Source organism: Culex quinquefasciatus, chromosome 1 (assembly GCF_015732765.1).
Source record: "Culex quinquefasciatus strain JHB chromosome 1, VPISU_Cqui_1.0_pri_paternal, whole genome shotgun sequence".
In the NCBI taxonomy this organism is placed as follows: domain Eukaryota; kingdom Metazoa; phylum Arthropoda; class Insecta; order Diptera; family Culicidae; genus Culex; species Culex quinquefasciatus.
Genome location: NC_051861.1, coordinates 27,233,753 through 27,249,944, shown reverse-complemented (window position 1 = coordinate 27,249,944; position 16,192 = coordinate 27,233,753). Strand labels below are relative to the sequence as shown.

Below are 16,192 nucleotides of genomic sequence, written 5' to 3'. Positions count from 1 at the left end.
ATAAGAAATTTTGCCAAATTAGAGCCAAATAGGTTAAGGTTTAGGGGTCGTTGAAGTTGAACTTCTCTCAGATTTCGGTCATTCGATTTTTTTTGTATTTTTTAATCCGATTGAAACTTTTTTGTGTTTAAAAAACAGGAAAATTGATGTTTTCTAACCCGGGCAGACGGTAATAACAAAATTCATGCCATTTCAATAACAAATACTGTTAAAATAACAAAAAGTGTTATGGAATTTTCCTGCAAAATCTATTTTTGTATAAGAGTTCAATAACAGATTATGTTATCATAACAAAATTTGTTGTTGGTCTGATATTGGTTGAGAGCCAAAACAACTTTGAAATAACATTTTTTGTTATGGAAGAATAACTCCAACCGTTATTGGGATGATCGGATTAGTTGTTAAAATAACAAAAAATAATAACAAAGATTTGTTCGAAAAATAACTAAAAGTGTTATCTGTCTGTTATTACAATAACGATCCCGGGCAGAAAGTCGCATCATGGGACGAACAAAAAAATAACTTGAGTTGTTTTTGATATCATGGCATGTTTGATATTTGTTCCAAAAACTCTTAAAATGCGCGCCGAAATCTATGTTCCTTTCTATGTTTGTAGACCTTTTATCATCAGTTGTTAAATTTTCATTTTCTCATGATATTACCGGACTTAGAAAAAAATCGAAAACCGAATTATTTTGGGACTTAGAAAAAAAAATGACCTCTTTATCATGAGATGATGTTATTTTGTTTTATCATGCTTTAACTGGACTTAGCAAAATTTCGAAAGCCAAATTATTTTGGGACTTAGAAAAAATTTCGAAATCTTTATCATGAGATGATATTATTTTGTTTTATCTTGTTTTTGCTGGACTTAGCAGAATTTCGAAAGCCAATTTATTTTGGGACTTAGAAAAAATTTCGACCTCTTCATCATGAGATGATATTTTCTAGTTTTATCTTGTTTTTGTTGGACTTAGTAAAATTTTCACTCCTTGACAAAATTTCACTTTTCCTACACTTAGAATATTTTTTAAAACCCTGGATTATGAGATGATTTATAAAGTTAATTTTTTCAAGCGGGACTTAGCTAAAATGACAGTCTTGTTAGTGGATATTTTTATTGATTTTTTTTTCACTTTAATTTACTTTAAATGCACTAGTTAAACTAGTCACATTAAAAAGTATTTTACCGCATATAAAATTTCATCGCAAAGCGCAAAAATGAGCCCACGCGCTCGCTCACTCTCTCTTTTCTCTCTTCTTTCGTTCACTGCTCGCACGCAACGCGCGCGACATGTCGTGACAGGAATCGGCAATCGGCAGACAGACAGCTTTTGCGTTCGTGGCGGGTTGGTTTGTGTACGTTTTCGCGCAGTAGTTTTCCGCGGATAAATTGTAATCCGCGAATCGCCGCGGGTTGTGAGTACGTTCTATGGCCGAGGTGTGTGTTCGTTCGTTCCGTGGCATTTGGGAGCCGTGATATGTTGTGGTTAAGTGATTGTTTGTGTTTTTGTGGCGGGGGGCTGCTGTGGATTAACGAGGAAAGGATTTTGGCGGATTCGCCAGGACAAGGGACAAGGGTTTGTTTACGTTTTTGGTGCATTAGTTTTCACTGATTAACAACAGCCCGCGAATCGCCGCGGGTTGTAAGTACGTATTTTGGCCGTGGGAATGTGCGTTCGTTGGTGTCGTTTTTTGTGAGTTGCGAAATGTTGTAATTTATGTGAAAGTTGATGTTTCTGTGGCTCTGTGGAGAAGTTATGTTAGCGAAATCCTCCTGCTTACATGCGGCAGGTCATCGTTCCTCCTCCTCCTCCTCCTGCCGGTGCTGTTAAGACGTGGATCAACGCCGGAATGATTTTGGCGAATTTGACAGCTTTCGGTGGAGGAAAACAGCAGTGTCGATTTGTTTTGGTTTTTGTCGTCGCGTCATCAGAATCGCGATTTGTGGGGAAACCGTATTTTATCCGTGTGTTTTCGCGAGTGTGCGTGTGATTGTTTACGTTTCTGCGTTCATGGTGGTGATTGGGGACTGGACGTGAAACTGTGACATTGTTTCTATCGTTTTGGAGTGTCAGCGATAGAAGGATGAACCTTCCTCTTGTGATTCCGGAGGAGGTGGCTCGAAAGCAGTTTCACGGAGGAAGATGAGTCCACCTGAAACCCGACAAATATTTTTCGACGATTTTTAAAACTCAGATGAGTATTGCTTATTTTCTTTTTCTTTGTTTACTATTGAATTTTTAATTATTCCATAAATTTTGTTTGAGAATTGATGCTTTGTGTTTTATTTTCTCTTACAGATCTACTAAAGGGCATTTTCTGGACATTCGGCTTCTAGTATTTTGTTTAGTTTGACCAATCAGCTGCAAAAATGGATTGTGCTGCAATCATATGCTCTCTGGATGCATTTGAAGAGGATTAACAAGGTATGTACGAGAATAATTATTTCAAAGTGAACCTATCACTTCAGTTTAGAAATTCTTTCAAACATTTCAATGTTTGTTTAGCAAAGTTTAGTTTTTCATTCTGTTATTTATGCTGATTTTGAATACACATTATTGACTTTTGACAGATTGATATAAAATTCTTAAAATAAATTATTTATTGATAAGGATTGCATATATTTTTTAGTTTCTTTCCTCTAAAGACCATATTTTTGTTTATTTTTTTGTTGTTTGGGAATTTTATAAATTTAAATGTTTGTATAAGACCGAGCCACGTAGCCCAGTTGTAACGCTTCCGCCTTGACAATATTTACAAATTTCTACACTTTCAAATAGGTTTGCTAGAATTTCAGGAAAATTTTCAGCGGCCAATGCAAATAAATTAGTGCATTATTGATTTGTTTAGTTCAATTGTACAGATTTTCGAAGCTTTTTCTTTGACTTGGCTTTACAAAAAGTTTGATTTGTTTTAATATTGTTAGTAGTATGCAATTTTGGATGTAATTTCTTATTGCCCCCTGATATTTCGGGCCAACTTTGAAGGGAGTGACAAAAACTTTAAATGTAATTTGTACCAGCCTTACTTATTCACACTAAACTTTGAATTAATTCGAATTATACGGCAAATGATACAGTCATCCCACATATTCGGAACACCCACAAATTCGGAACACTTTTGTGATAATTTGTCAAAAGCATGCCAAATGCATCTTTTCTGTGTACCCTACTATTTTTAGGACCTTTATTTGGACATTCTTTTGCTATTTCATTAATATAAGTAGTACTTTTAAAACAAAAAACTGCATTTCGAGACTATTTTATTCAGAGCAGCAAATCGCTGCTTCCAAATTGCCTGTTCCATAATTGTGGGATGTTATTGTGCCTCCCACAATTGTGGAACACCTGAACTGATATTTTCACAAAAAAGTTAGCAGACCATTCATAAAACATTACTAAGCATGAGTTTTACTGGTTTCAGAATGTGAAGTCATTATTTTTATAAAAATATGTACCCCTGGAGCGATAAAAAAGATTGTTTACATCGTTAGAAAAAAGTGTTCCGAATTTGTAAATTTCAAGGGTCGAAGTTTTTCTTCAAAAACTTGATATAAAACGATAAAATTTGCAGTTGTTCGATACAGCATTCGAAAGATCGCAAAACAGCTTTCAAATGAAGGTTCAGTTATCGATTTTCTATGATTTTTTGAATATTGGCCGATCTGTGAACTGTTCCTAATATGAGGGATGACTGTATACAAATATTTTTAAAAATTTAGATTGTCATTATGTTAAGTCTTCCAGCAGATTGTTTGCTATAGTTTTTAATTTTAGGCTTATTCAATAAAAATAAATTTTACTAGAAAATCACATTATATCATTAAATTTATTTGTTTTATTAAAATACAATTGAAAAACAGTCTATATAAAACTTATATCTTCTTACTGTGTATTACGCTTTCTAAAGCAACCAAATTATTACAGAAAAAAAATATCTGGAAACATCACAACTTGTTATGATACGTTTATGTTTTTGTATGATATTTTTCGCCCCATATCTTTCCAGGAAAAAAATGAACTGGTCGGGATAATTTTATGTTTATGGATGATATTTTTCCGCACCATAGCTTGATAATTTGAAGTTTCAACACGAACTTAAGTTGATAATTTTTTGATATGCGTAGAGTAAATTATGTTCGCGTTTATGTTTGATTAACTCTTAACTGGAAGTTAACAGGTACTTGACATGTTTGTGTTTTTGCGAACATGACAAGTTTTCAGGAAGATGTAACTTTCTGCCCGGGCCGGGATCCAATAACAAGAAAATCATAACGACGAATAACAAATCTTGTTATTAATAACATAAAATGTTATTGGCATATTATTTTCAAATATCAAAAAATGTTATTCCCATGTTATTTCCGTCTGCTCGGGAAGTCTCACTCAAACAACCCACCATTTTCTTATGTCGATATCTCGACAACTAATGGTTCGATTTACAATGTTCAAATATGAAACATTTGTGAAATTTTCCGATCTTTTCGAAAACAATATTTTTTTAAATTTTTAAACCAAGACTAACATTTAGAAAAGGGCGTAATATTTAATATTTGGCCCTTTTGAAATGTTAGTCTTGATTTTAAATATTGTTCTCGAAAAGATCGAACATATTTTAATTAAATCGAACTATTTGAGATGAATTTTGGAAAACATCAATTTTCATGTTTTTAAACCTTTGCATGGCAATGGTAGCAACTAACGGTCGTATCAACAAAGTTCAAAAAAGCAAAATATAGAGAATTTTCTCAGCTTTTCAAAAAATATTTTTTTGAAAAGTGGGCAAATATGTGCACTAATTTTAAAAAAATGAAAAAATGCGACTATTTTCAAAAAACTTACCTTAACTTGAACTTGACTTGAAAACGGTGCACTTTATCAAAATTTCGAAAACGAAGTTGACTTTATAGCTGTCGGCCACCATTGCTAGTACCAACCACTAGTGTCTTCCTTTTATCTTCAAGGACTTTGCCGCCCTGGACTCCTAAGTGGATGAAAGTATGGCACGGAGCGACGGCGCCGAATACCCATATTTACACAAAGAATTTTAGAGCGCCCGCCGCGGGATTCGAACCGGCGACCTCTGGATTGTGAGTCCAGTGCGCGGTCCGATTGATCCACACGGGCGGGACTCAAGATTCACTTAAGTATATTTTGATTGCAAATTTGATTTTACATCGAAAAATGAAGTTGAAAATTTTTTGCGACCAATATTTCAATTTTTTTTTGCAAATCAAGTTTAGTTGATCTAAAAATTCCTTCAAAAGATACAAATTTTTGAATTTTCACACATTGTTTTTGTACGGACAGCTGCCAAATTTGTATGGAAAATTAGATGGACAAACCGAAGGCACCAAAAAGTTTCAGCCGGATTAAAAATACAAAAATCAAAAATTCAAAAAAAAAACGATTTCGTAGAGAATTGCTCCTTATGTAAAACGCTTCTACAAACAACATAGAGAACCCATTCATATTTATACATCTTGCATCAAGATTTGAAAGTTTTTCTGCAACAAAGATGGCCGCCAAATGGCCGATCGGGAATGATGCCCAAGGGTCCTGATTGCTCAAAATCAACCACTCCATTCGCGAGCACAAATAGCAGGCGACGCGATACTGCCCTGATGAATTCCTACCGTTTGTCACTCTATCACCATTCGCTCCCGAACAATCTCTTTTCTACTCTTCTCTCTCTCTCTCTCTGATCGGCTCAGTCTACGAACGGTTCAGACAGACCGATCGTCTCCGATCACTCTGAACTGAAAACATTTTTTCTCTGATGCGCTGCGTTATACTCATTGATTTGGGTTGCCTAAAATCAATGTTATCAATTAAATTGTGCATTTAAATTGATTTCATAACATTAAAGACACCATTCAAAGAAATTTCCACCTAGAAAAAATCAAATTGATGGCAAACAGAGGGCGTGAAGACAAAAAGACTGCCGCGCCGACATTTTGTGAGTGGCTCTTCGCTGAGCATGGTAGTGTGTGAGTGTCGTCGAGCGACGGACTAGGCAAATATTTTCACGATGTATTTGTTCGCTGAGTGAACAGTTCGGGCCACTCGCTGGCTGCTTGCGAGACTCATTCGCTCATGAATGCTAGCGGGTTGGAATAGGCGACGAATGGATAGGCGATGAGTGAGTGGTTTCTGTTCATTGAACCGAAAATCAGGACCCTTGATGATGCCTTTCAAAGCCTTAAACCTTAACCGATTTGGCTCAACATTTTCACAGTTACTTATTTTTGCCTAAGGAATCGAATCAGGGGTATCCCTGAGGTCGATTTTATTGTCCTTTACTGCTGTTCTACGCATAATTGTCCCATGTCATTTTTGGACGATTTTGACTTTTTCATTTTTAAGTTTAGTTTGTCGTATACTTTTAGAAAAACACATAAAATCTAGTACTTTGTTCGGAAACTCATCAAAAACAACACCAAGTCTGTTTGTCCCATCGTTAATCTTCTACGCATAATTGTCCCACCAAGTATTTTCTCTCATAGAATCATTAGTTTAACGAAGCATTATGTCTTGTTTACCTATTGATTAACAAGAGGATCATAAATAAGAGTGATAAACTACTAACTGGGGCGATTAGGAACCCACGGGACAATTATGCGTAGAAACACAGAAATCGGTCGAAAATTTTCATTAGCGTTTTCTCAGTTGCACTTTTTTGAACATGGGACAATTACGCGTAGAACGGCAGTTTATTGCCCATACAAAAAAAAATCTTGTCAACACTAACAATTGCGGTACCGCAGAGAGTATTCTGAGAACGGATCACATTTCAAAAAACCTACAGGTAATGAAGGGTGCGTGGACATACCGTATCAAACGCTCCGATATACCATTTCAAAAAACTTGCAATTGCTTTAAATTTACCTCATATGACTCCAGATTCTATAAGGTCTCTTTAAGAAAAGAAATGAATTAAAATGCTTTTCGATTGATTTTTTCTTTATTTTGAAAATAATATTTAAACATTTTTTTGGAGTTCGTCTTCAATAAATTTTAAAACTCATATTTTTATCCAAAATTGTATCTTTGCGAAAATATGTCCATAGTTTTCCTTAGCTCACAGAATCTGATCCGAAAATACAAGAAATAAAAAAAAAAATCGTTGAGAAACTGATTCAAAAACCGCATCGGTGCACACAACGAATTTTCAACTTAGTTTTAAGTTTTATTCGATTAATCATCCCTTGATTTGCTCCGATTTCAAACTGCATGTGAACATGTGAAGCAATTCCAGCGGCGCAATTCACGCGATTTTGCAATGAAAACCTCAACTTGGCGGACTTTGCATGTAAAATAGCAATACAATCCGTTCGGCTATGATAATGATGTCGTGGTCCAAGTTTCACACTCTTGTACTAGATTTATTATATGTAGGTATCTCGCTTCGACCGTTTGACCTGCCTTGCTCGACTGCACTTGCTGTAACAAGGCAGAGCTCTTCTTCTTCTTCTATAACAACACACGTGCTGCCGCGGCGGTGTTGTTCTTCGTCAAAGTTGGGGGCCAAAGTTGGCCGTACTTGGAAAAAAACTTTTGCCAATTTGATTAACCCTTGGCTGTCAAATTCGAAGTTGTACAAAATAGTAAAAAAATAACCACCTCAACTCAAGTCGCGGGACTAGTTCGCCAATCCGGGTCCTAATTTTCCAAGCTTTCACTCCATAAAACGACGCGTCAACAGAGGGGCGTGAGGCAGCCAGCAGTGTAGCGAACCTTATCGAGCGTGGAAAATCCATAAATGTCGCTATCTTGCGAGTCGTTCGCCCCTTTCGTCGGCGCAAATAATAAACGAAAAAAAAAAACGGTAACAAACGAAGAAACGTGTACAATACACACACACACAACAACCACATGGCAGCTGTGTCGTAATCGGATAAAGGGGCCCCCAGACAGACGGATCGCGGCAAAAAGAAATAAACAGGCGAGATCGTAACTGAATGCTCGTTGGCGTAGGTTTGGGAGGCAACATTGCATGCAATGTTGCGAGCAATTTAATGGCGTGTGGTGCGATTTGGCGATCACTTGGTTTTTGAACTGTTGTTATTCGGTTAATTTGATTTTTTATTGGAAATTTCGGTGGTTTTGATGATCGGAGGAAGTGAGCACGCTTCAAAATGCCAAGATTGCTTCAAAGCTATTTTTAGAACAAAAGTTACAGAGTTGTACGGTTTGCTCAGTTGATAACCTAATTCAATAGACTAAACAGCCTTATCGCGCCCAGTTTCGAGTGTGGCTCTCACAGACTAATTGATTCGATAAGGTGACTCAACAGGTCAAACATGGCTTAACCGCACAAAGATCCGTAATTGTAATCATCACCAATCGCTAATCACACCAATTTCTTGCTTTGCAGGCTGACGACAAATCGCTGCTGGCGCGGTTTTACCACGCGGACCGCGCCCTGACGGCGGTGGCCAGCGAGTTGGACAGCTTCGACGGTCGGGCGGAACCGGTTCGCTGTACCCGGCTGGTCGGACGGTTACGACAGGGGCAGGTTTGTAGCGGTTGAGAGATGCTTTGAAGCTGGACTCGTTTCTGACAGGAGTGTTTTTGCTTTTTAGGACCGCGTGCTGGCCATCACGAACCAGATCATGGACGAGCTGCTCGGCGAGGACCGGGCGGCCCGTGCCTTCCGTGCCAAGTTTCCCGAGGAGGTGCTCCAGGAGAGTCTCGCCGGTCAGCTGTGGTTCGGGGCGGAGTGTCTGGCGGCTGGGTCGTCGATCATGAACCGAGAGGTGGAGAGCGCAACGATGCGTCCGCTGGCGAAGGCCGTCACGAAGAGTCTGGACAACGTGCGGAACCTGTTGCGGGAGCAGTGCCTTCGGAACAATACGCCGAACAGTTTGACGCTGCGACTGGACGTGAACGACTCCGCCACGGAGCAGCTGTACGAAAGCTTGAAGATCTTTGACCGGTTGTTTGCCGAGTTTGAGCTGTTGTACGTGAGCGCGATGGTGCAGGTCAAGTCCAAGCAGGAGTACGAGATGCAGGAACTGATTTGCGTACTGTTCTCGGAGACGCTTCAGCGGGCGCTCAAGGTCGGACTGCTCGAGCAGGAACAGGTGGACTCGTACGACCCGGCGCTGATGTTTTCCATTCCGCGCCTTGCCATCGTCGCCGGGTTGGTAATCTTCAAGGAAGGCCCACTGAACATGGACCAACCGGCGGATGACATTTCGGAAATGTTCCGCCCGTTCCGGAAGCTGCTGATCAAAATGCGTGACCTACTGAGGACACTCACCAAGCACGAACTGTACCAGCTGGAGAAGCTGCTGTGCACCAACGAAGAGATCAGTCTGAAGGAGCAACAAATAATCTGTGATGGAAACGAGATTGTCGGCGGCGGTCAGTCACCGTCGGCAGCTCCAAATCCGGCGCGGGACGACACGGTCGTAATCGTGACGACCAGCGCCACTGTAAATAGTAGTGATAATTTGCGCGGGCAGGAGCCGCAAGAAGACATCAGTAGCTTTTATACCAGCAACAATCGCCGTACTGTAGATAGCGAACCGAACGAAGATGACGACGTGTCGGAAAGCAACGACGAAGACGAAGACGAGGAAGAAGAAGTTGACGAAGACGACCCAGCAAACATCCTGAAAGATGCCCTGGTCACGTCGGATTGCGCCTCGGGATACCTAATTCCAAACACCAACTTTGGTAACCTGCTGCAGACAAACGAGGCGCCCCTCACGGACAGCTTCATCGCCACTGACGAAGAGCTAAAGCTAGCCAGCGGAGCAGCGTCCTCGCACGCCCGCATCGAGCAAATCCTCTCCGAAAGCAACCAAAAGCTAACCGATTCCGGCCTCGGAACCGCCAACCCCAGCCTGGACCACTCCCCCGAACTGGAAACGGAACGTCCCGTCACGAGCAGTCACCCAATCGCCCAGTCCTCGTCCTCCTCCTCGGAAGAGGAGGGCGAAGTGGACGAATACGACGAAGATGACAGCGAATCCACGCTCTGCGAGCAAAACCACATCACACCAAACACCAGCGCCGGCATCGACATCACCACCACCACCGGAAGCACTACTCCAAGCATCGGTCGAGTGCGGCCGGATCGGCGGGAACGTCCGGTACGACGTGCTCGGCCGCCGAGAGGCAAATCTCGAGCTGTGATACATCACCGTCATCGGGCGGACTGCCGAGCGAGTGCGGAAGCAGCACCAGCGGGGGAAGCAGCGGCAGCAGTAGCGGTGGAAGCGGGGACGCGGATGCGGCGCAGGAAGTGGCGATGGCCATCCGGGCGGCTGGGAGGATAAAGTTCAAGTGAGTATTTGAGGGTTGTTTGTGTGTTTGAGACGAAATTTGTAAGGAACTCCCATTTGTTAGAGATGAAATTCGTAAGAAACTCCCATTTGTTAGAGAAGAAATTTGTGAAGAACTCTCATTTGTTAGAGAGGAAATTGGTATAGAACTCCCATTTGATAGAAAGCAAATCAGTATAGAACTCCTATTTGTTAGAGAGAAATTCGTAAAGAACTCTCATTTGTTAGAGAGGAAGTTCGTATAGAACTCACATTTGTAAGAGACGATATTCGTTAAGAACTCCCATTTGTTAGAGACGTAATTCGTAAAGAACTCCCATTTGTTAGAAAGGAACTTCATAAAGAACTCCCATTTGTTAGAGACGAAATTCGTATGGAACTCCCATTTGTTAGAGAAGAAATTTGTAAAGAACTTCCATTTGTTAGACAAGATGTTCGTAAAGAACTCCAATTAGTTAGAAATGGACTTCGTAAAGAACTCCCATTTGTTAGAGACGTAATTCGTAAAGAAATTCGTATAGAACTCCCATTTGACCGAAAGGAACTTCAAAAAGAACTCCCATTTGTTAGAGATAAATTTGTAAAGAACTCCCATTTGTTAGAGAGGAAATTCGTAAAGAACTCCCATTTGTTAGAGACGTTATTCGTAAAGAAATTCGTATAGAACTCCCATCTGACCGAAAGGAACTTCATAAAGAACTTCCATTTGTTAGAGATAAATTTGTAAAGAACTCCCATTTGTTAGAGATGTTATTCGTAAAGAACTCTTATTCGTAAGAAAGGAACATTATAAAGAACTCCTATTTTTTAGAGATAAATTCGTTAAGAACTTCAAATTTTTTTGAGAGGAATTCGTTAAAAACTCCCATTTGTTAGAGATGAAATTTGCAAGGAACTCCCATTTGTTAGAGAAGAAATTTGTAAAGAACTTCCATTTGTTAGACCAGATGTGCGTAAAGAACTCCAATTAGTTAGAAATGAACTTCGTAAGGAACTCCCATTTGTTAGATACGTAATTCGTAAGGAACCTGCGTTGTTAGAGAGGAAATTCGTATAAAACTCCCATTTATTAGAGTCGAAATCCGTATAGAACTCCCATTTGTCCGAAATAAACTTCATAAAGAACTCCCATTTGTTAAAGACGAAATTCGTAAGGAACTCCCATCCGTTAGAGACGTCCGCAACAAACGTAAAGTGCCCTAGTTCGCTTCAATAACTGCTCACCTGTTTTAGGACCACGGAGAACCTGCTGCACCGCCTGTTTGTGTGCATCGCCGGCGTCGCGGACCAGCTGCAGACCAACTTTGCCGCTGACCTGCGCCAGATGCTGAAGAGCGTCTTCGTGATCAACTCGTCCCCACCGGAGCCGGAAGACCCACCGGAACCGGCCGCCAACTCGACGGACAAACCCAAGGAGCCGGACCCGGCCGATCTGTTCGAGTTCCGCGCCAGCGAACAGGACGTCATCACGAACAGTGGCGGTTCCAGCCAAAGCATTTACTCCGCCGAGGAGGTCAACGCGGAAGATCCGCACGATTCGGTGTTCGGGTCACCGCCGGGAGGGGCCTCACCGGTGCGGGCATCGTCCGCTCCGCGCACCATGATGACGACCGCGGCCAGCAGTGAGAACGGAAGCGTGACGGTGAACGTGTCGGTATCGGTTGTGACCGCCGGAAGTGGTGGCTCGGGAAGCGGCTCGAGCCGGAGTTCCCAGGAGCGCAGCGTTAGTCTGAGTGAAACGTCGATCGTGGTTGAGGGCAGTGGTGGCAATACCCGAAGGCACAGCGCTATTGGTACCAAGGAGAGTACGGCCGAAGTCGGTCCAGTCCGAGCAGTCCGGTCAACGTGGGTAGCATGATGGAGGAGCGTCGCATGCCGGAGGCTCCTCCGCGGTGGATTCCGGACGGGGACGCACCCCGCTGCATGGCTTGTGCTTCGTCGTTTACGCCTTTCCGGAGGCGTCATCACTGCCGGAACTGTGGCGGAGTGTTCTGCGGCGGGTGCTCGAGCGCGTCGGCTCCGCTGCCCAAGTACGGGTTAACCAAGGCGGTCCGCGTCTGTCGGGAGTGCTTCGTACGCGAGGTTGGCGTCTGAGCTGGGTTCTAGAGTTAAATTGTGTTGAGGTTTTCTGTGTTTTTTTGTTTTTCTTTTCTTGACGAAACCGTTTTTATACACATACAAAGAAAATATTATTTTTGTTTTGCTTTAGGAAATATGTTATAAAACAAAAGCTCTTTGATTTAAGATTTTACAGTTTTCTTTGATAGCTGAATTATCCGTGGTAACCAGCTTCCGCTCGATGGAACAGTGCAGAATGTTGTGTCAAACATGACGAAGTCCAGCGGATTTTGGATACCTCAGTTCCCCCTGAACCGAATGTAACTATTGCGGCTTTTTGTACAGTTGTTTCCTCGCTCTTGTCGATATCTAAATAAATAAAACAAGTTATTAAAAGACATGATATGAATTGTGTTCACAACTAGCAAAAAAAAAAAAACAGATCGTACTTTTTCACCCCACTTTCCGACTACCGCGTAAGTAAACCAACGATCAAATGATGTCCTCTTAAGTTTTGTGTTTATTTTCTCCGCCGAATTACACAACCACATACATTCCTTCGACACGAAATGCGCGTATTTGTACATACATAGACAGTGGAATCCAAACTCAAAAAAATCAAAAGACTTGACATTTCGTTCAGTGCGGTTACGTTTCAGTCCTTGTGTACGATTAAAAACTATACAAATTATAATCATGGAGGAAACATACATTCATAAAAAGCGCCGACAAACATAAAATACTACCACTAAATCTATTAAACTTGCAGAAAACGAGAAAATATCAATGCAATATCACGCGTTAAACGAGCACCTTACTTCAATATGTACGGAAAATCGTGTATTCAAAATCTTCTTTTCTGTCAAAAAAATCTTGAAGCAAAGAAAAAAGCTAAAAAAAATTAAATTAAAAAAAACATTGGAGTGATATCTTTTTTACAAAGAAAACAAAAAAAAAACGAAGAATGTTATATATACATATATTTCCGCGAGCGTGAACAGCAGAGAGACGGTAATTTAACGGTATACTTTTGTGAATAGATATGAAAAACCAAGCGCATTACTAGCAGCAGAATCCTAGTGGCTATTTTCCCAAATAAAGAAGAAGAAAAACAGTCAAAGTGATAAATAAATGGAAGAAAATCAGAAAAGTGCAGGTATCAGTTCTGATTGATGCCGCTGCAAGGAAAAAAAAGTTGAAGCTAAGCAAGTGGCAACTTGAATTATTGCTAGGGCTGAATAAAGGAAAAGTGATAAAAAAAAAACTATTAGAAAGTCGTTGCAAGCAGTAGTGAAATATCACCGTCCCTAAAAGATGTATCTGAACAATCTTGTTTGGGAAAATTAATCGAGAACACGTATAAATTAGAGACGAAATTCGTAAGGAACTCCCATTCGTTAGAAACGAGATTTGTAAAGAACTCCCACTTCAAAGTGATAAAACTCTCATAGGCTACTCTCAAATGCTATAAAATGCTTTTTTCTCCAGGACATTTATTTCCGGATTCGGCGTCGGGATTTTTGATTGATTCATCTGTTAGATATGAGTTTCATAAATAATTCGTATACGTTAGAGGCAAAAACCAAAAGAAAAACTCCCATTTGTTCGAAACTTAGTGATAAATGTCTCCCGATTTAAAAGATAAAAGCTTTTATAAGTTAGAGACGAAATTCGTAAGGAACTCCCATTGTTTAGAAACGCAAGTGGTAAAGAACTCCCACTTGATAGAGATTGAAATCCTAACAGAATATATGCAGACACAATGCATCAGGATTTTTCATCAGAATCGAGTTACTTCAGGTCTTCGACTCTGAAGTCGGTGTTCGGGAAATGCTATCGTGACTAGCTTACACGGCAAAACTTTCAGTCGTTTACATATAGTCCAGGCGTTATCCGCTACACAGAAAAAAATATTCCTGTAAATTTACATTATTTATCATGTACCAAAAGGTATCATGATAAATGATGTATATTTACATTAATTTCATCGGAAATTTACATTAATTTCATTGGAAATGAGCCTTGGCTAAATCACTTCAAAAACGTGTAAATTTCCAATGAAATCGATGTAAATCTACAAGAACCGATTTTTTTTTTGCCCCGTTGAATCTAGAATCCAAAAGAATTTTCAGATTCAAGAATCAACGGAGCTTGTTTTAGTTGATAAATCTAAGGTATTATTATAACAAAGAAAATTCTTTTGTCAGCAAATGAAACGAAATTATTTTTTTTTATCGAAAGAATTCTATTTGGACCATACTATTTGTTTACAGATAAAGAAGTGACTGTGTATAAACTAGGTAATCTAATTTGTAATACGATCGCGTTTTATGCTTTAATCGGAGCTGGGTCCGTCTTGAGACAGATGGGGGCATCTTATCACTACCACTCACGGTTGCCGCTTCCAACATGTCGCTGTCGGCTCGATGTCGGAAATTGCGTGCGACTCTTCTCAACGCCCTGGTGCAGACGAAAGCGATTGCTGGGTGATCAAGTGACCAAATTCTACAAACGTCCAATCCTTGTTCCGCCAACGGACGGCGTTAACGACAGCTCGCCTTAATTGTGTGGCCGCCGGAATAATGCTCTAGATCTGAGCAAGTTCCAGCAGTGCAGAAAAGGGTGTTTCTGAAGAAGAAATGATAATTTGTTAGCACTGAATCACTGGTTCATTATACTGGTGCACTTACATTCGTCCCCCATGCAGTATTCTTCTTCTTCTTGCGCGTAAACCGTTGATTGTTTGCATGCGGGATTTGATTTTGTCGATGGCGAGCCTGACTAAAAACATAACATGTTATTTTGAGGTTAAGACGTAAGTTTCTCTAGAACTTACCAGGCGGGACAGATTTTCATGTAGTGTAGTTTGCCCCCGACCTGTGGAACGGACGTGGCCGATGGCACTTTTTTGTGTGCTTCTTGTTTGGCACTACTGCACAGAGCAGGACGGTGCCAGAGGTGGGCCTGTTTCGTGGATTGGTTTCCCAGGGAAGAGTAGGTGGGTTTCCCGCGAATGGCGAACCCGGTGCCTTAAAAGAGAGAGAGAGAGCGATCCGTTTTAAGAGAAGCTTGGATGAACACCTGTGTATGTGACTTACGAGCACCCCTCAGATCCCCATACACTAAAACCCCCGATTACGCTCAGGCGTTACGCTTTGTATTTCGTCGATTTCTCTGAAACGACGCAACATTTTTGCAATCTTTTTAAAGCAATTTATACGTCTTGTGCAGATCTACAAATTGATTTCAAAAGATTGTAGAAACATTACACTGTTTTCGAGAGATCAACCTAACAAAAAGCGTAACGCCTGAGCGTAATCGGGGGTTTTAGTGTATCCGTCTCCTTTTGCAGTCTTCTTCGTCATCTTTGCAGTTTTCCCGTCCTCGTCGGACCTGGATGTTATGTTGGGCAATCTACGGCGAAATATATTTTTTGATTACTTTACCATACAGTTCACATTAGAAACCTGTAAAAAAAAACTTTAAAGTATCTCACCTTGTCTGGTTACAGCCGGAAGTTTTCCAAAACGTTTGAAAAAACGTAAACTGATGCAGGAATTTCTCGTTGTTCGATTCCAGATCGCGCTTACCCAGGTTCTTTTTTTTTGGGCAAATAGCCCGACCGCCCAACTGTGCCGCACCCAGCGACTTTGCTGTCGAGTGACAAACGCGAAACCGGAATCGGCAACGGAAAAAAAAAAAAAAAAAAACTGTCACTTCAAAGGGGCGTTGGAAAAGAGGTCGAAATGGCATTCCACCGCACAATTTTGTTGCAACTTTACACTGTGCTCAAAAACTGATTATATTTTTTCCTAAGAATAAATTATCCAATTTATT

General features: G+C 40.6%; 2 protein-coding genes across 3 annotated transcripts in view; one reads left to right on the top strand and one right to left on the bottom strand.

The window, feature by feature from the left end:
• The window catches only part of LOC6035645 (lateral signaling target protein 2 homolog), a 37,716-nt gene extending 24,097 nt beyond the window's left edge, over nucleotides 1-13,619 (top strand). The window contains 5 exon segments of the mRNA XM_038255646.1: nucleotides 8,380-8,520; nucleotides 8,588-10,028; nucleotides 10,031-10,298; nucleotides 11,531-12,090; nucleotides 12,093-13,619. Of these exon segments, the coding sequence (XP_038111574.1) occupies nucleotides 8,380-8,520; nucleotides 8,588-10,028; nucleotides 10,031-10,298; nucleotides 11,531-12,090; nucleotides 12,093-12,391 (2,709 nt within the window). The 3' untranslated portion in view covers nucleotides 12,392-13,619.
• A 993-nt stretch (nucleotides 13,620-14,612) lies between these two features.
• Nucleotides 14,613-16,037, bottom strand: LOC119765228. Of its 2 annotated transcripts, none has more exons than XM_038248701.1 (6): nucleotides 15,852-16,037; nucleotides 15,691-15,769; nucleotides 15,454-15,475; nucleotides 15,192-15,384; nucleotides 15,046-15,136; nucleotides 14,613-14,983 (listed from the first exon to the last, which is right to left on the bottom strand). In XM_038248701.1, exons 2-6 carry the CDS (start codon nucleotides 15,718-15,720, stop codon nucleotides 14,915-14,917), a joined length of 405 nt encoding a protein of 134 aa, XP_038104629.1. In that variant the 5' UTR covers nucleotides 15,721-15,769; nucleotides 15,852-16,037; the 3' UTR covers nucleotides 14,613-14,914. The 2 variants fall into 2 exon arrangements, with proteins under 2 accessions (XP_038104629.1, XP_038104628.1); XM_038248700.1 differs by having other exon boundaries at nucleotides 15,046-15,132.
• Nucleotides 16,038-16,192: the final 155 nt, after the last annotated feature.